At 40.6% G+C, this 16,956-nt stretch overlaps 5 protein-coding genes and 1 pseudogene across 8 annotated transcripts; 2 read left to right on the top strand and 4 right to left on the bottom strand.

Annotated features, from left to right (window-relative positions):
• The first annotated feature begins 62 nt into the window (after positions 1-62).
• On the top strand, positions 63-2,024 carry LOC130508724 (uncharacterized; annotated as a pseudogene).
• Positions 2,025-2,674: 650 nt separating this feature from the next.
• On the bottom strand, positions 2,675-3,796 carry LOC130508285 (uncharacterized). The gene is made up of 3 exons (XM_057003713.1): positions 3,659-3,796; positions 3,307-3,571; positions 2,675-3,218 (listed from the first exon to the last, which is right to left on the bottom strand). The coding sequence occupies exons 1-3, from the start codon at positions 3,783-3,785 to the stop codon at positions 2,996-2,998; spliced, it is 615 nt and encodes a 204-aa protein (XP_056859693.1). The 5' UTR covers positions 3,786-3,796; the 3' UTR covers positions 2,675-2,995.
• A 234-nt stretch (positions 3,797-4,030) lies between these two features.
• Positions 4,031-6,749, bottom strand: LOC130494701 (thiol-disulfide oxidoreductase LTO1-like). 3 transcript variants are annotated; one of them, XM_057003710.1, is made up of 8 exons: positions 6,604-6,749; positions 6,252-6,531; positions 5,676-5,932; positions 5,467-5,579; positions 5,175-5,322; positions 4,968-5,105; positions 4,775-4,891; positions 4,031-4,167 (listed from the first exon to the last, which is right to left on the bottom strand). In XM_057003710.1, the coding sequence occupies exons 1-7, from the start codon at positions 6,703-6,705 to the stop codon at positions 4,820-4,822; spliced, it is 1,110 nt and encodes a 369-aa protein (XP_056859690.1). In that variant the 5' UTR covers positions 6,706-6,749; the 3' UTR covers positions 4,031-4,167; positions 4,775-4,819. The 3 variants fall into 3 exon arrangements, with proteins under 3 accessions (XP_056859690.1, XP_056859689.1, XP_056859691.1); XM_057003709.1 differs by having other exon boundaries at positions 4,032-4,167; positions 4,829-4,891; XM_057003711.1 differs by lacking the exon at positions 4,775-4,891 and having other exon boundaries at positions 4,034-4,167.
• Positions 6,750-7,031: 282 nt separating this feature from the next.
• Positions 7,032-8,101, top strand: LOC108840487 (senescence-associated protein DIN1-like). 2 transcript variants are annotated; one of them, XM_018613315.2, is made up of 5 exons: positions 7,032-7,231; positions 7,319-7,512; positions 7,599-7,669; positions 7,767-7,824; positions 7,903-8,101. In XM_018613315.2, exons 1-5 carry the CDS (start codon positions 7,077-7,079, stop codon positions 7,956-7,958), a joined length of 534 nt encoding a protein of 177 aa, XP_018468817.1. In that variant the 5' UTR covers positions 7,032-7,076; the 3' UTR covers positions 7,959-8,101. The 2 variants fall into 2 exon arrangements, with proteins under 2 accessions (XP_018468817.1, XP_018468816.1); XM_018613314.2 differs by having other exon boundaries at positions 7,033-7,231; positions 7,767-7,820.
• A 1,767-nt stretch (positions 8,102-9,868) lies between these two features.
• Positions 9,869-12,003, bottom strand: LOC108840064 (serine/arginine-rich splicing factor SR45a-like). The gene is made up of 8 exons (XM_057003712.1): positions 11,927-12,003; positions 11,811-11,836; positions 11,408-11,476; positions 11,270-11,329; positions 11,097-11,196; positions 10,824-10,973; positions 10,367-10,436; positions 9,869-10,283 (listed from the first exon to the last, which is right to left on the bottom strand). The coding sequence occupies exons 1-8, from the start codon at positions 11,927-11,929 to the stop codon at positions 10,063-10,065; spliced, it is 699 nt and encodes a 232-aa protein (XP_056859692.1). The 5' UTR covers positions 11,930-12,003; the 3' UTR covers positions 9,869-10,062.
• Positions 12,004-12,301: 298 nt separating this feature from the next.
• On the bottom strand, positions 12,302-16,484 carry LOC108843401 (phospholipase D delta). The gene is made up of 10 exons (XM_018616594.2): positions 15,339-16,484; positions 15,133-15,249; positions 14,790-14,984; positions 14,392-14,697; positions 14,232-14,300; positions 13,973-14,120; positions 13,607-13,755; positions 13,352-13,501; positions 13,035-13,235; positions 12,302-12,814 (listed from the first exon to the last, which is right to left on the bottom strand). The coding sequence occupies exons 1-10, from the start codon at positions 16,284-16,286 to the stop codon at positions 12,518-12,520; spliced, it is 2,580 nt and encodes an 859-aa protein (XP_018472096.1). The 5' UTR covers positions 16,287-16,484; the 3' UTR covers positions 12,302-12,517.
• Positions 16,485-16,956: the final 472 nt, after the last annotated feature.

Below are 16,956 nucleotides of genomic sequence, written 5' to 3'. Positions count from 1 at the left end.
TGGATCGGGTTCGAGATTGGTGATGAGTAACGCGTGTCAAAGATAAAACGGCTATATTGACAATGTCTCAAAAACAAAGGTGGTCCAGCTAATAGAGCGTAAAAGTCGGTGGGGTTCTTGTGGACCCAGCCCAAAAGAGCGTTATTTCATTGGACCGTTACATACACACTCACACCTTCTTCTTGTTCAGTCATCGTGCTTCTGTGTCAGAGAAGAAGAAAAACAGTGGTGGTGAGAAAAATGACGGCGGCCGGAGTAAGCAATCGGTTCAGACGAAGAAGCTCCTCAAGTTCAGCCTTTCTCTCTTCCGTCGCGGCTTTAACTCCTCCAAATGGTACACTCTTTTTGATAAGATCTCGACATTCTTTAGATTCTTTTACATAAATAGCAAGATCTGATGAATGAACCTGTGTACTTGGTCGTAACAAACAAAAAAAAAAAGCAAAACGGCGGCGAAGATGGCTGTGGCTCGGATAAAGTTACTGAGGAACAAGAGACAAGTTGTGGTTAAGCAAATGAGGCGTGACATCGCCCTTCTTCTTCAGTCCGGTCAAGATGCAACCGCTCGAATTCAGAGTTGAGCACGTGATTAGGGAGCAGAACATCTTGGCGGCTAACGAAATCATTGAGCTTTTCTGCGAAACTCATCGTTTCTCGTCTCACTATCATCAACAAGCAGAAGTACTGTTCCTCTTATTCAGTTTCAAGGTTGTGTCTTTTTTAACCTAAAGACTTGGGTTTCGTTTTAGGGAATGTCCTGTGGATCTAAAGGAAGGCATTGCGAGTTTGATATTCGCTGCGCCTAGGTGCTCTGAGATACCTGAGCTTGGAGATCTGAAAGACATCTTTGAGAAGAAGTACGGAAGAGATTTCGTTTCTGCTGCTACTGAGCTGCGTCCTACCTGTGGCGTCAACCGGATGGTATTATCTCTCATTACTTAACATTGTCATGACTGTCTCTCTGTTAATGACCTTTTTGACTCCTATGATTGTTGCAGTTGATTGATAAGCTTTCGGTTAGGCATCCTGCTGGAGAATTCAAATTGAAATTCATGAAGGAGATTGCAAAGGAGTTCCAGGTTGATTGGGACACTACTGAGACTGAGCAACTTCTCAAACCTCAAACAAGAAACCATTGTATTTTGTCTCTCTCATTTCTTTTCTTTTTTTTTTCTTAGAATCCGAATCTCTTCAAACACTATGTAATGTTTCTTGTATGAGCAGGATGGGCCACGTGCGTTGTTTAGCGCATCAAGCTTACCAGTAAAACCGTGCTGCTTCTGACGATCCAGATCCTCCTCCTACCAAACCAGTGCCCAGGTAACATACCTCTTTTTGTTTCAACAATAAGGACTCGGACAAAAAAGTAAGTCTCTTACGTTGTTTGTTCTTTTTTGTTACATTCAGATCGAGTAGTAGCATCAACACGCATTATCACGACACCGAGTCAGCAGCTGAAGCAGCAGCTGAATAGCCAAGCAGGCGGTTGCAGCAGCTCAAGTAGCCGCCTTGTTAGCTAACAGAAGAAGACAGCAGCAGACAAGGAGGAGTTCTCTGTATCCTCCTCCTCGTCTTGGATCATTCCACAAGACAATCTGAAGCAAGCTCCTACTACTACGCTAAACCTTCCGTAGAAAACAGAGGAAACACCAGAAGAACACAGCTGCAACAATCCAGGTGTAAATGAAGAAGAAGCCAAGGAACAATGAGGAGGAGACACACACTTCCTCCTCCAGCGACTTCTGAGGTCAAGTTTGATGAGTCTGACTACTACTACGAGGAAGATACAGAGCCAGAAGAAGGACCCTTACAGAGGAGTCGTGCTTCTTCTTCCCTCCCGCCAAACAGAGCACCACCTCAGGCTCCTCCTCCTCAGTCCGGTGATTCGAGAAGGGACTCGAGCGGTCACCATGGTGCACCCAAAACTGCCTGATTATGATGACTTGGCGGCACGTTTTGACTCTATCAGCAGAGTAAGGGCCATTGTTCTGAAGCTTGGGAACTTCGTTTACATATATAAATAGAGAAAAATCACGTGTTTGGGGGGGATTTATGCAAGTATTGTGTTTTACTACATTGGTTTGGTGATTGTGTATGAAGAAGAAAAAAAGCATTACTTTTTTTTGTTTGTACTTTCAATAACGCGGTTCGTTTTTGTTGTGATTTTCATCAATCTTGCGACGTTCTTAAGTGCTATCGAAACTACTTCTATTCATTCAGATCGTATGATCAATCTCGCTAGAGTTGTTCTTGTGAACAATCTGGTTTTTGTGGTCGATTACTTGCTGTTCGTTTAACAGACGTAGTTTTCTGCGATTAAGACAATATTTCTGTTCATTTGGTTGCAGCTAGATCGTAGCTACACATCTGCCGAACGAACAACACTAATGTTTGGAAAAAGATTTCATAGAGAGAAACATTTATCGATACTATTAAGTCTACAAATGTCAAATCTATGCATTTTTTCAGTACTCATTGGTTGCAAAGGGCAAATGGAGTATTGTGGAGATATATGCATTGTTCATCGTTTCTGTAAGGAATTTAGCTTGCGGTAGAGCTAATGTCCAAAGGACCATTGGAATCGCTTGTTTATAAGATAAATCTTTTGTCATAGCAACAGATAGTTGTTTTTCTGTCTTGGCTTGTTGCAGCACATATTTTTTAGGAACTAATGTTACACTAATATTTTTTATATTAACATATACACAAGATTTTCGACATCAAACTCACACCCACTACTACCACTAAAGAAAAGATCTACAAATTTCCACAGAGAAACATTAAAAACAGAAAAGAACAGGTCTAAGAAAAAAAATCTAAAGATTCTCAACCTTTCCTTATCCAAACGCCAACAGCTTTCTTTTTTTTTCCGTAAAAAACGCTCACTGGCTGCGAGAAGCACATCTATCGTGACTTTTGATATTTTAATCGTATATTATATGGTTTTTATAAGATACGATCGGAGATCTGGTGGGTGTATTTTTTTTTTAATACGCTAAGAGATACACCTCATGGAGAAACTGGAGACTGATGAATCTACGGCGGCTGCTCCGGCGTAAACCCTAGCGTGATCGCTCTCTTGACCGTAATCCATCATCGGACGGTACTCTAGATCGTCGTCGTGGTCGTACACAAACTCCGGCATCTCTATCTCGTTCCTCCTCACGTGTTCCCACAAGTAGTCAACTCTGCTTATGTACCTTAGCTTCCCGTACAACCTACCGTAGCCAATCACCACACCAAACAACCAATCAGTATGCATAAAAAAAAATCGAAGATCCAAAAATACGCGGGGAGAGAACTCACCCTCCGGAGAAGAGGAATCGGCCGCAAGTGGCGAGGAAGAGACGTGACTGGAGACCTGGGTGGAGGAAGTAAACCTCCTGGAGATTGTCTCTGACGTTAACGGGAATCGCGTCGTAGATTGCTCGTAGAGCTGAGATTCCCGGGAAATTCTCGCTCCTCTGCACGCCGGTGTGAACGTAGAGCACGGCGAACGGTTTTCTCCCTAGTCGAGGAAAGATCTTCTCCTCTAGATACTTGTTTAACACATCCAGTGACAGAAATCGAGCTGATTTGAGAGAAAAAAAATTCAAATTATATTCTCATGAAAGAAAGGAAATGAATCAAAGATAGAGAAAAGGAAACAGATCCAAACCTGGAAAGAATTTGCCGATGATCCGAAGGATCTTACGGCCACGTTTGTCTCTGCCATGGATCTTGAAGATCTCAAGCTTCTCGATAAGCTGTTCTTGCTCAATCTCCGAAATCTGAGTGGTGGTCATCGCTTCGACGGTGGAAAACAATCTGTTGAAGTGCGGCGAGTGAAGGTGGGGTGAACTGATGATTTTAAAGAGATTTCAAAAGGGCAAAAACTAGAAAAGTGTATTTATTGGAGGGGTTTAATGTGAGAAACGACGTGCTATTACGAATATTCTATAGCATCTTCCCTTTCAACGTGATCGTTCTCACCTCTTTCGTGGGTCCAACACTCATTACCTGTTTTGCCCTCTTTCTTGATAAGCAACTAATCTGACCCCTCCATTCTCTCTACATCTAACGGCTACTGCTTTTTTTATTACTCTTTTCCCGCGCGAGCGTTACTTTACGTTACGCCTCGTCACATCATTAGAGGTGCGGATAAGATTAGCTTTATTTTTGGCTCATCTGTTGTTCAACAAAACCAAGTCCAACTATTAGCAATATAGTAACAAATATCTGGATGTTCATATCTATCCAATATTTTAAATTCTTAGAAAAGGAGAAAATAGAACCCTATCCAACGGGTCATGTATCTACAGGTTAGTGTAAACTAATTATGCAAAGATAACGGGTATTTAGAATTTCTGGGTTCTCACTCAAGTTCACTGACTGCTATGGATCATGTATCTAAACGCACATATCATTCAAGGTATATACAACATACATATATGTGTGCTCTTAACCTCACTTCTAGCCTTCTAGGCATTAAACCATAATACACCGCTTTACGTGTATATCTACACGCATATGTCATTATGCATATACAAGATACATACATGTGTGACTTACATATAACCCCACTTTTAGGCTTATACCATAAAGACATTACTAGATGACTGCATATTCTCGGATTACTACTAGAATCTGACTAGTTTTGGCTAATAATCTTTATATGATATTGTGATTCTCTAGTGATGGCTACGAGATAGATCATGCCTCCTATGGCAATAACAATCACTCGCATTGGCACAGAGCATCCTATAACTATCGGCATCAACAAAAGAGCATTCACTTAATATTGATGCAACAATACACATTTTACTGAAGTTGTTTGGCATCATTTTGCCTGATCAAGGCTGAATCCAGACATCTCCGCTAGTTCAGCGAGTTCTACTTCTCCGCTTAAGACCTAATTAATAAAAGAGGTGAAATAAGAACTGACAAGTGATGAAAAAGTGTACCAAGGATTCAGAGTGCTTACTCACCTGACCATTAATCATCCATGTCGGGAATCCCTCGATCCCAACATCTGAACATGCCTTGAATATCTTAGTTCCTTTCTTATAGCCTTGGGGAAAACATTCCACGTAATTCAGTAGTTTTGCCGCTTCTCTTCCAAACATCTATAGAAATAGGGAACTTACATGATAAATCCGTGAAACTGATTTCATGCAAATGAATGAACTACGTACCTCTTTTTGCTCTAAGCAGTGAGAACACCAGAATGCTCCATACATTTTAGCTCCAATGGAGTTTAGGTGTTTTGCTAAAGCAATAGCATATGGACTCGATGATGTAGTGATCTCTGTTGAATAATATGGCAGCTCAATGTCACGTGTGCTGCAAGGAGCGAACACCAAAGACGTATATTGGGGTTAAGAAAAACCACTTTATTTGACTAATTGATCCTCGGGCAGCTATTTGTTCACTACTTGTCAGAAAGGATTAAAACATGCCATCTGACTCCAAAAGAACCTAGATTACCTTGAAAGGATTGGTTGAGCAGTACTATATGAAGCAGTCAAGGAGGCAACTACAATGAGTGCCAAGCATATCTGCAATCCAACAACTTGCTGTATCTTTTGCAACTTCACATCCTACCAAATGCACAGAGCACATAAACGTAATCCTAACTTAAGAACTCATCTTGACCATTTACACAAAGTGTAAGATAAACGGATATAAATGGATACCTTTGAAGTGAGGAAAAATAGAGTAAACGATAGGAAAGCAGACACCAGACAATACAGGCACGATGATCCCGAAAGTTTCGTGCTAAGGATATACAGGAAGTACGCACTAGAAGATGCCATTGTAGTAGTGATCGCAAATAACGCAAAACGCCCATTAGTCTTACTGATTCCAAAGGGTAAATTATCTTCCCCAAGCTGCGCACTTAAAGCTGTTACTAAGCCATACATAGCAAACCCAATCACTGGCAGAGGAACACCTGGAAAAATGAAAAAGAACAGTCACTGAGTTCAGCTTTCAAACACATTATATGTGCACTGCAATATGGGACAAGTCCAGTTAACAATACAAAGCCTACATAGTACTGGAGTGGAGGTGAAGCATGCTATGCAATGACATAGCTCATACCACAGATTCAAGATTATCACATGAGAGAGTTATTCTTCAATCAGGATCTAATCATGCCTATGAGATCAAATACCTTCTTCATGAGATCTACACAAACACAAATATTGAGCTAAGCTATAGTCTAGACTCAGGAGACTATACATGAATCACACTAAAGCGATGTATAGTACCAAAAACAACGGCATAATCGCTGTTCAAGACATCGCCACAAGTACCACCACCAACGGGGCAAAATGCATCGGAGCCGGTCAGTTTCAGGTAGGTTAAATACGCGGTGTCTAACATCCCGATACCGCCGAGTCCGGTGAACCAGTTGTACGTCGAACTGTTAATAGATACTTCACTTGTTGACGACGACGATGATGAGGAGGAAGACAGCGACGGCGAAGAATCTACACCGTATTCCGGCTCAGACGACGAGCATTTGATCGGGAATCTCCGGTTAGAGACCTGATTAAGAACATCTGACTTCAATTAACCAAATCACACTACCATCACAGAAGAGAATGAAACGAGAGTTACCTCGAAACGTCTCGGATAAAGAGAAGACGAAGAAGGAGGAAGCTCACGGAAGCCGAAACAAAACTGACAAGACGACACAGGGATAAACCTCGCCATCATCATCGTCGTCGTCGTCGAACAGTCGCGAATCCACCATCGTCAAAAAAGCTTCCTTACTTTCACCTCTCTTCCATTTGTTCAATATTGGGCCTAAGGCCCATATAATTACTTAAAGTTGGGCCTATTAAGAAACGTAGAGAACCATCTAATCCGAGTCAGCATGTTATCCATATTACGACTTACGAGGTAACCGAGTTGGACTTATCAAGATCCATTCTCCGCATGGCTTACATGTTGGAACCGGATAGATCATGTAAAACTGGCTGACGTGTCACTGGTTCCATATCCTTTGGCTCTGTGTCTGTGTATATATGTACATAACATGCACGAGAAGAAGTATAACTCAAAATATCTACGAACACAAGAAGAAAAAAATGGAGTCTACTTTAAACACTGCCGCACGAATCAGGAGCTGGTCATCGGTCATATCTCCACCTCTACAAGTGTGTGAATCTTTCAAGTGGAAGCTACCAAAGGCAACAAGAAGAGTCGTCAGTGTTGCAGATCGTCAGAACTCAAACTTTCGATGGTTAGCTAATAACGTTTTGGAATCTCTCTTAGCATTACAGGAAATGACATAAATAAAGATATTTATTCAATTGTTTTTTTATTGAAGGAGGAAAGTAACAACAGGCAGAGCAAATGTTGCGGCGGAAGCAGCTAGAGTTCCGACATCAGTACCGGTGAGAGTTGCGCGGGAGCTAGCTCAAGCAGGATACAAATATCTCGACGTGAGGACACCAGATGAGTTCAGTATCGGACATCCGTGTAGTGCTATTAACGTGCCTTACATGTACAGAGTCGGATCAGGTTCTTACTTCAACCGACCTTTTGGTTTCCTCTATATATATATAAAAAAGTTATGATTAACACCAGAGCATAAAATAATGTTACAGGAATGGTTAAGAACCCGAGTTTTCTAAGGCAGGTATCGTCTCATTTCAGGAAACACGACGAGATCATCATCGTAAGTTTTTAAGTTTTGGCTAAAATCTTGAGGAACAGTTATGAAAACAAACTCGTATTATAAAACCATTTTGAGGCGTGTATATGAAACATTGCAGGGTTGTGAGAGCGGAGAAAGATCTCTCATGGCTTCCACTGAACTTCTCACTGCTGTAAGTGTGATTCATTTAGTGATAGTATCGGTTAAAACAGATAAAGCGGTTTAAAGATGCCTTATTATGTGTATGTCTGCAGGGCTTCACCGGGGTTACAGACATTGCTGGAGGGTACGTTGCCTGGACAGAGAATGAACTACCAGTAGAAGAGTGAAAACAAAAAACATGAACCTATCCGTTTGTAAATTTGCAAATAAATAATTGTATATGTTTCAACACAAGTGTTTGTGTATGTCAATGGCACTACCAAATGATATAAGTTTCATTTGGAACAAAAATCTCATAGCCGCTCAGTGATTTCTTAAGAAAGAATTGAGTCATAAGAACAATAATAACATATTGGCGCAGTGCTTCTGTGGAGGCTCGGTTCCATAGATTGGAGGGGGAGAGATTAAGCAACCGGATATTGTCCATAGCCTCTGAAATCAGCAATCAGGAAAAAGAAAAACAATAATAATAGGACGGCCTGACAATAAGAATCGGCCTTTCAAATTTTAATCCTAACACAGCAAAGCTTGTTAGGGCCCATATTCGCTTGGTGTGCCCAACTGGCCAACTGGTCTACTGAAATATAAATAGATCAGTGCGGAGAGAGATACAAAACTAAAGAAAACTACATCTATACTACTCTCTCTTACGAGACCTAACACAAGTAAATAAAGTGCCAACATTCGCAAAGTTAAAGGTATTAAGTTTAATGACCACAATAGAAATGTGAACGAATCCTATAACCATATCCATATCTCGGTTCGGTAACTAAAGAATCAATGATTGTGTATTTATTTATGTCAAGAAAAAACAAGAATGGAGGAATATTACACAGTTGTCAAAGGAAGTGTGACGACGTGGCAAATAGCAATCAAACTATCAATGATTGGTCACTGATTTTTTTCCCTCCAGGTACTTTATTCTCTTCCACCAGTTCATGCTTGACGTTTTTCTGCGCCCATGATGATCCATTGCTACTATGTTACCCTAAGAAAAATAATACTACTACCGGTCGATGAGCTTAAAAAAATAATTGACGACCGTGAGATACGAGGTACTGTAATATGATTACAATCAGAGGATGACACGTATAAGCAAGAGATAAGCCATTGTCTCGTCGGGTACGTTAAACCCACCTGAGACGCCTTTTTTGTTATTCATTACATAATAACTTGTTAAAGGTTTCCTTACATTAACAGCCTCACAGTATCAAGTATATGCAAAGAAGAGTTAATATCTTAGTATCTTTTATTTATGGTTATATATATATATACTCAAAGACAACGATTTCACTATTTTAATGAACTGATTTCAAAATAACAACGATAAAGCGTAGTGAGAAATTATAAAATTGCTTAAGTACACAAGCAAAAAGGAACTAGTATGTTTCTAGGAGGATACGTGAGATTAAAAAGAGGGGGTTAACGACGTTTAACGTCATCGCATCATCATTGCTCCACCACTCTTTTATTAATAGTCATTTATCATTTTGTTTATTTTTCCTCTCCACTCTTTTCACATTTTGGTCTCTTTCATTTTGCTTCTTTCTTCTCCTTCCATCATTTCTCTGTTATAAGGAGATATCTCTACAGAAGAAGAAGAAAAAAAGAACATAAAAAGTGTGGAGAAGCCAAGTAAATAAGAGAAGAAAACAAACATGGGCCAGTGTTCATCGACGACAAAGATGAGGAGAAAGAGAAAAAGGAAGGAGGAAGAAGAAGGTTGCAGAGAATCATCAGTGGAGAAGAATAGAGGATGTTTAGCGATGGTGAATGAGAGGCGTTCTAGGTTCTACATCGCCAGGAGATGTATTCTTATGCTACTTTGCTGGCACAAATACGCCAACTCTTGATTATTACCAGGTTTTGTGTTTTTACTACAAGTAAAAAAGATAAAAACACTCGTACATATATTCGATTTTGATAAAACGTGTTTTTTTCTTTAGTTTTTTTTTTTTGAGTTTGATAGTTGTCAAGCTTTACTTTTGTATCTCTTTGCTATTTTGTTTCAAACAATCTCAAGGATTATATGATCACATAGGAGAGTTCTGATCAAAAAAAAAAAGAGAAGCTATTACACTGCAAGTTTCACTTCGTTCCGCGGCATACATAAGATAAAAAGACACATAGAATCATAGTTGTCATCCAAACAGAATCTCTGTAATATTTTAAAGAAGACGATCAATCACACAACCTAAATCAACAATGGTCAAGAGAGCTAAACAGGTCATCTCGAGCCACCACAGACAGGGTTAATACCTTCTCTCAGACCTTCTCTCTGGGCTTCTTCTTCCATACGGAGAGTAAGATCGATCTCTTCTAGAACTTCTTCCACCACCACGAGGTGAATACTCACGTCTTGGTGACCTCCTTCCACCACCACCACGGGGTGAATAGTCACGTCTTGGTGACCTACGGTGCCTATAATCATCACGATCATAGTGCCTCCCTCGACTGCTACGGCCATCCCGCTCTTTTTTTCACAAATGCAAAGAACAGTTAGTAACCTTTTCAATTGTTAACGGGATATTAATGAGATTTCATATGTTCACTTACCATCGTCTCTGGAGCTTTTCAAGCCAAGATAGTGGCCTGGGGTGGGAGTTCTGGGGCGCTTTCTTCGGGACTGAAGATAACAACACAGTACATAAAACTCAGGTAAAAGGGACACAACTTCAAGTTACAAACGCCACTCTCAAGGAAACAAGATGCATCCTAGGGCCTGAAGAAACACTTGACTAATAGTTGTTGATACTTGATAATGTCCTTTGATTAGTTGAGAGAGTTGAAGCAATATAGTTGATTAGTTGGATGAGAACATTTGGAATGATCAAGCTGTGTGTTGACTTAATGATGTTGAGTAAGGATGAAGTATCATCATCTCTGATTGTTGTCAACACTAGCTTGATGCAATATCTTTTTTGTTTTTTGCTGAATAGTCAGAAAACCTCCAAGTTAAACAAACAACAAGATATTGCCACCAAAATTAGTAAAGGACGAAGATTTTGTTTACCCTTTCGACAGTGATGTAACGGCCTTCAAGTACAGACTGGTTGAGATACTTGATGCACCGGTCAGCGTCCTTAAGGGTATCCATTGTAACAAAGGCAAAACCACGAGACTCGCGGGTGCGCGGCTCTATTACTAGAAAGCAAGAAGATACCTGTGGCAATCAAATTAGTTTAACACATGATTTAACGATATATTATGCTAAACAAAATGCAGAATAATTAGATTAAAACAGATTAACGAGGAAGAAAAATCAGTTAATAGATACGTTTATTACCTTGCCTTCCTTGGAGAAATGTGATTCAAGATCCTTGTCGGTGACTCTTGTGGATAGGCCAGTCACATAGAGAGTGGTACCAGGGTTTTCAACTTCAGACCTATCAACCAAAATTCATTTAAATTAATGAAAAATTATTCAGACAGAGATGGAGAAAGAAGGCTAGGGCTAACCTTCCACGGGTTCTTGATGGAGATATATGCCTTGGCAAAGATCTAGACCTAGACCTAGACCTAGCCCGTGGCAAAGATCTAGACTTAGACCTAGACCTAGCCCTTGGCAAAGATCTGGATCTGGACCTGGACTTGGACCTCGGCATGGATCTGGATCTGGACCTAGAAATGGACCGTTGTTTTCGTGGTGAAGGAGATCGAGAATCTCTGTTTCAGAAACCAGGCAAAAGTATTACACAACCGTTTACAGACATGTGTTTTTCTAACGATTTTCACTAAAAGACTTGTCATATCGAAACACTAAACGTCTAGTCTAAGCTAGAAGGCGCCATCAACAACATATTGATTCAAGACTTACAGAGAAAAAAAAGGAAATGAGATCTTCAAAACAGGTCAATCAATATTCGCAAATCTATTAGTCAGATTCACATCCTAACGCAAGTGTAAACTAAATGCAATTTCAACACTGATAGAAAGATAATTTTTATGTAGTTTGAAGCTATGAAAAAATATTAAGAAGCAGAAGAAACTTGAATCTAACCTTTCTTTTAGAGGAGACTCTGTTGCCTGAAATAACAAACAAGTAACCTCAATTTCGTCAGAAATATCAAACGAAGAAGATAGCGATTGACAGAGGAGAGTATACTATAAGCTTACCATTGCGAAAGAAACGAGTAGACTACTACTCTCAGGTTGCGATCCAGACCGAAGAGAGAGAGTTAGGTTTTTTTTACTGTAAAGTTTAATCAGTTTCTCTCTTTCCTTCGTCTACAGATGAGTTAAACAAATTTTATCACGCGAGTTATTAATTGCATGTGGCAAGTCTCACGTTTCTTACAGTGCACTCCATAACCAATCCGGTCTTTTAAAATTTTTGGTCTGGCTCATTTTTCGCTCACTCGGTTTCATTCATTTCAGTTTTAATACCGGAGATTCAAACGGAAGTATAATGTGGATCTGTTCTATTGAATCTTCCGGTTTTGTTTCGGTTTAATAGAACCGGAACAAGAACCTCTATTTACATATCTGAAAAATATATTACACTTTCTTTTATTAATTGAGAAAAATAAGAAACACAGAGCATCCTTGCGTAATTGAGATTTGCCTCCATAATAGTCCCACACTCACTCTACTTTTTTACGACAAACCACAAAAGAATTAACAAAACAACACAGTTTAATGTACACAAATCACACAACACTCTTTCACCTTCTTTTTCTTCAGGATCGAGAGGAACATATAACAACATTATGTTGTTAGAGTATCAGGGAGAGCCATTGAATGAGCTCCAATGATCTTACCGCCAACATCTGGGAAGCTGTCGTAATCTGGAAGGGAGCTCACTTTACCTTCACGGTCTACTTGTAGAGGATATTTAATCAAGTGACCTTGCAGCTCCGAGAATTCTGAATTTATGAATTTTTTCCAGTTTCCTTCAGCGATTTCGTTCACGTTCTTCACGCATTCTAGATCAGAAGGCTCCACGAACTCATCTCCTGTTTTGCCTAAATGCTCTGCCCATAGTGACATTCTGTATCCATACACCTGTTGATAGATAGAGAGATATCAACACACCTCTTCAGTTAATATGTTAATTATTCTTCCAAGCAGTTCGAGTTTCTATACTTGTTTACTTTACAACCAGCAGAAACGCAACTTCTCTAGCATATATCAAGCTAACTTTTCATTTCCTTACTGTTTTTAATTTAGGATTCAGGATTTGAAACTTTCCCCATGTAGATGTGATGTTAGGAAGAAGGCAAACCTGGCCACGTGGGTGTCTTCCCTTGTTGGTCCATGTATGATGGGGTTGATATGCACCCATTGCTATTTCTGTATCTTTCGTGCCGGCCATTGATCTTTGGTTGATATTAGCAGATCCCATGAGTACATACTCATCATCTACTATCATCCCCTTCGCGTGCACGTAGATCATAAAACGCCGGAACTTATACGAATCCGATACCTGAAAACGCCGTTAAAAAGACCGTAAGTAATTTGTTCAACTGATTACTCCTGAAAAGTGTATATGATTTCCTCTACTCTATGAAATGAAGCAGTTCTCGGTAATGAATATTATACCGCACTGCCATTTGTGGCTGGCATATTCTCTGGAAGTTGCTCTCGTTTACCAAGGCAATAAAAGTTGAGGTAATCGAGAGGATGAGCATCTGACTGCACCGCTTTTAATTCTCGCGTTATAACATCATACATCATCTGCATAGTTTGGCTCTGGAAACGAAGACAATTTTATAGCAGAAATGTTAGTTTTTCTTGAAAAGAGAAAAATCTATTTTTGTATCTGTACAAACCTTACACTCAGATGAAAAGTCTTACCTGCCAATATAGAATTTCTTGCACAGGTCCAGACTTTGGGTCGCCTTCAGGCCACAATGGTATGACTACATATACAGCAAATCTTTCTTTAGCTCTGATTTTACTAACAATCTTTAATGCCAACTCCATAGGTATAAGATTGTCAGCTCCTGATTCAAGAAATACAGAAGATCAGAAAATTTAAAGCCGAAAAAGGTTCCTTCATTTTCCTTTACACAGAAGGAGAATCCATCCCAGATAACAGTCAGGTGAAACTAGTGCCGGGCATACAAAACACTCAGTTGAGAACAGGTCTAGACTATAGCTTATGCAAAGTGAGCATTTTAGTTCCAAGTCTGAGAATTGTCCTCAAAGATCAAGACGTACCTGCATCTTTATAATTAGGCCATGCATAAGAAGAACCAAGGAAATACTGATTCTCGATATATATGAAATGCTGAGCAGATCTGATTGTTTGTATGTATGCTGTCTGGATGCTTTTATCTACTACAAGACGCTTGGAACATTCCAGATTCTGCAGTCAATAAGCAATTTTCAAAACTCAGTACACAAATGTGGAGACAATAACTAGTGTATTGTCAAGGAACATTAGTAATAATAATAGCAAGCAAGTTGATCTACTAACTTGTGCCTCAGCCTCGTCTTCATATTTTGGAAATCCTTTCACGGATCCTGAGTCGATAGAACGGAATACCTTGAAGTCAAAGACACCGCATGGTTGAATCAAATCGTCACAATAGTTCATTACATGAGAAGTATTGTTTGGAAGACATTTGTAAAAATACCTGAGCATGCCAATTCTCAGGATCATCTTCTTTAGAAACATAAACAACTGGATCGTCCTCTGGAACAATTGAGGTACCATCCTTCAGATACTTAAACACTGGACTTAGAATCCATGATATACGTCCAATCCGGATCAAAGCATCATCTTGCCAGTGAGTTTTTCCCTTTAAACGCAAGCTGAACTCCTTCCATCTTGTCGCTTTTCTCCAACGCTGCTCAAAGTTTATGAGAACATCATATGCCGCAGGGCCATCTAGCCTACAGTGCAAATCGTGCCACGGTTGTCTTGGAGCCTTGGTAGCAGCCTAAGGAAGTAAAGTAGAAAAATAACCCAACTCAGGAGTAAGCACGGAATTCTAAGCTTAAAAACAACCAGCGAGTTAAATCATATACTCACCGGAAACGTAGGATTGTGAAAATCATCCTTGAACACAGTGTCAAGATCATTTAATATCCGGTGGTCAGGTGTGTCGTAGCGGCCATCACAAAGATCAATACCTCCAATAAAAGCTGTGATCTTGCGATTATTACCAACAGCCTGAGTATCAACAAGAACACACTTTTGATGGTGCGTGAAGAGAGTGCCTACAACCTGGGGAATAAACAAAGAATCAAACCTGAGATAGAGATTAAAGGAAAGTCCACGGAAAGTTAATATCTATGCCACAACACGTTGATAAGATGGCAACACTTATTAGAGTCAAGGTCATGAACACATATATTGAAGAGCTAGGACTTGCCTGTTGTTTGAACAACCCAAGCTTACTACTAGCATAGCGAGGTGACAACACACATATCACAGAAGAATGTTTAAAAAACTTCCTAGTCTCTTCATCATGCGTTCCCATAACTCCAGGCTGCAACACAAAAAAAAAGCCATAGCCTATTAAAATCATAAATCATATTTAGCCTAACATTGCTTGTAAAAAAAAGAAACCACACTCACCGTGCTAATCCCGAATTTATCATGAGAAGTCTTATCATCCCACACAAGCAGCAAAACTCGAACACCTTCTTCCGATTTGTACTTCAGCAACTCCCCAAGCGTCAAATCACCACCTCTCGGTAACTTCCTCGTAGGCTCCCTAACAAGCTTCACCTTGTGGAAGACAGACCATCCAACTATATAAATCATATGGTGAGCCTCGGAGACGGCGTAACAAATATCTTCCCAGCACTTCCCGTGCTTATAAACCTTGCCGTTATCCAATCCAACCTCAGGCAACGTTCCGTCGATCACGTGCGCGTCTTGGTAAAGCCTCACCTTGCTCCCCTTTCTCACGGGGAAGTAAGTCCGTTTCACGCCTTTCCGATCCGGATCTCCGGCGATCCCGCTCCGGTAGGTCTCGATCTGATGGAACGGAGTGAATTTCATGTCGATGTAGAGAGCGGTTTCCTTCTTCGGCGGTTTCCCCGACGCGCCGAGGACGGGGAACCAGCCGGAGATGCGCTGCCCCGAGGCGATCTGGTGTACGGGGATCTTCGCGGAGCCGATGACCTGCGCGCCGAAGACGTCGTCGTCCTTGACCTGGAACTCGAGGTGGGAGAGGGGATGCGCGACGGAGATGTTGAAGTGCTCGTCCCAGAGGGGATCCTGCGAGTTCTTCAGGACGCGCGTGCGAGCGAGAGTGGCCTGAGGGACGACGACGGTTACGTAGGGATCGCTGGTGATGACCTTGCGGTGTCCGCGGATGTTTCTGTCGCCGCCACCGCCGTCTCTGCCTCTGGGATCTTCGTCGTCTGGTGGTGGTTTGGTGCATGAGTTGCAGGCGGTGAAGCAGCGGCGCATGCGATCGGAGAAGAGGTCCATGTTAGGTAACCTCCTCGCCTGGACGATTTTCAAATCGAGGTCGCCGTGGAGAAGCATCACGTCGTCGGATACTTTCTCCGCCATGGCTAACAATAAACCTAGAGCCCTTAACGAACAGGGCTCGGTTTGTTGTTGCTGCTGCGGAAACGGATAGATGAATTTGAATTTTTTTTTTCCTTTTTTTGATTAATTACTATAAATAAAATAGTATTTGTTATTTTTAGGTGATTAATGATTTGAGGGAGAAGAAGGAAAGGGATGGAGGAAGAAGAAGGCACACGTGGACTCACGACGTGACGGGAGTTGTTTGATTCCGTGTAGATCTGAGAGAGAGAGTTGTTGCACACGTTCTGCATTTTCGCTTCTTTTAATTGGTTAGAGAGAGAGGTTTAGCGCTTAGCTTAATTAGTTCTTAATTAGTTCAGAAGATCCATCGGTGACGACTTTGGTTTTAGAATGTTGTGCCAAGATCTTTCTACATTCCTCTTAAGTGTAATTTAATAATGGGAAAAGGGTGACTCAAACACAACAGATGTGTCCACCACAACCATTAAACTATTCTTCAAAGTTTATAACCATAGTTAACCACAATAACTCTACAAGATTAGGTAAGTGGTGAATCCAATAAAGAAACCAATAACTGATCGCAAGTTCGAATAAAACAAATATAGAATCTGCGTATACAGTTTTTGATATTCCGGATTTCTTCTTTTTTATTTCGCATTGAAAAATTCAGTTGTTTTAAGGTTCAAAG

This window comes from Raphanus sativus, chromosome 2 (assembly GCF_000801105.2).
Source record: "Raphanus sativus cultivar WK10039 chromosome 2, ASM80110v3, whole genome shotgun sequence".
NCBI lineage: Eukaryota > Viridiplantae > Streptophyta > Magnoliopsida > Brassicales > Brassicaceae > Raphanus > Raphanus sativus.
The sequence above is the reverse complement of the archived record's forward strand: the minus strand, read 5'-3'. Positions and strand labels throughout refer to the sequence as shown.

Coding starts and splice junctions, on each gene's coding strand:
- LOC130508285 (XM_057003713.1), bottom strand. CDS start 3,785: ATGACCACCACTCAGATTTCGGAGATTGAGCAAGAACAGCTTATCGAG. Junction 3,572..3,658: donor CATCGGCAAATTCTTTCCAG/GTTTGGATCTGT, acceptor CTCTCAAATCAG/CTCGATTTCTGTCACTGGAT. Junction 3,219..3,306: donor CGATTCCTCTTCTCCGGAGG/GTGAGTTCTCTC, acceptor TGGCTACGGTAG/GTTGTACGGGAAGCTAAGGT.
- LOC130494701 (XM_057003709.1), bottom strand. CDS start 6,705: ATGATGATGGCGAGGTTTATCCCTGTGTCGTCTTGTCAGTTTTGTTTC. Junction 6,532..6,603: donor TTTATCCGAGACGTTTCGAG/GTAACTCTCGTT, acceptor GTTCTTAATCAG/GTCTCTAACCGGAGATTCCC. Junction 5,106..5,174: donor ACTGCTTAGAGCAAAAAGAG/GTACGTAGTTCA, acceptor CTATTTCTATAG/ATGTTTGGAAGAGAAGCGGC.
- LOC108840487 (XM_018613314.2), top strand. CDS start 7,077: ATGGAGTCTACTTTAAACACTGCCGCACGAATCAGGAGCTGGTCATCG. Junction 7,513..7,598: donor CATGTACAGAGTCGGATCAG/GTTCTTACTTCA, acceptor ATAATGTTACAG/GAATGGTTAAGAACCCGAGT. Junction 7,821..7,902: donor CCACTGAACTTCTCACTGCT/GTAAGTGTGATT, acceptor GTATGTCTGCAG/GGCTTCACCGGGGTTACAGA.
- LOC108840064 (XM_057003712.1), bottom strand. Junction 11,197..11,269: donor CCATCAAGAACCCGTGGAAG/GTTAGCCCTAGC, acceptor TTTGGTTGATAG/GTCTGAAGTTGAAAACCCTG. Junction 10,437..10,823: donor GTTACATCACTGTCGAAAGG/GTAAACAAAATC, acceptor TGTTATCTTCAG/TCCCGAAGAAAGCGCCCCAG.
- LOC108843401 (XM_018616594.2), bottom strand. CDS start 16,286: ATGGCGGAGAAAGTATCCGACGACGTGATGCTTCTCCACGGCGACCTC. Junction 13,502..13,606: donor AAGAAATTCTATATTGGCAG/GTAAGACTTTTC, acceptor CTTCGTTTCCAG/AGCCAAACTATGCAGATGAT. Junction 12,815..13,034: donor GAAGACACCCACGTGGCCAG/GTTTGCCTTCTT, acceptor ATCTATCAACAG/GTGTATGGATACAGAATGTC.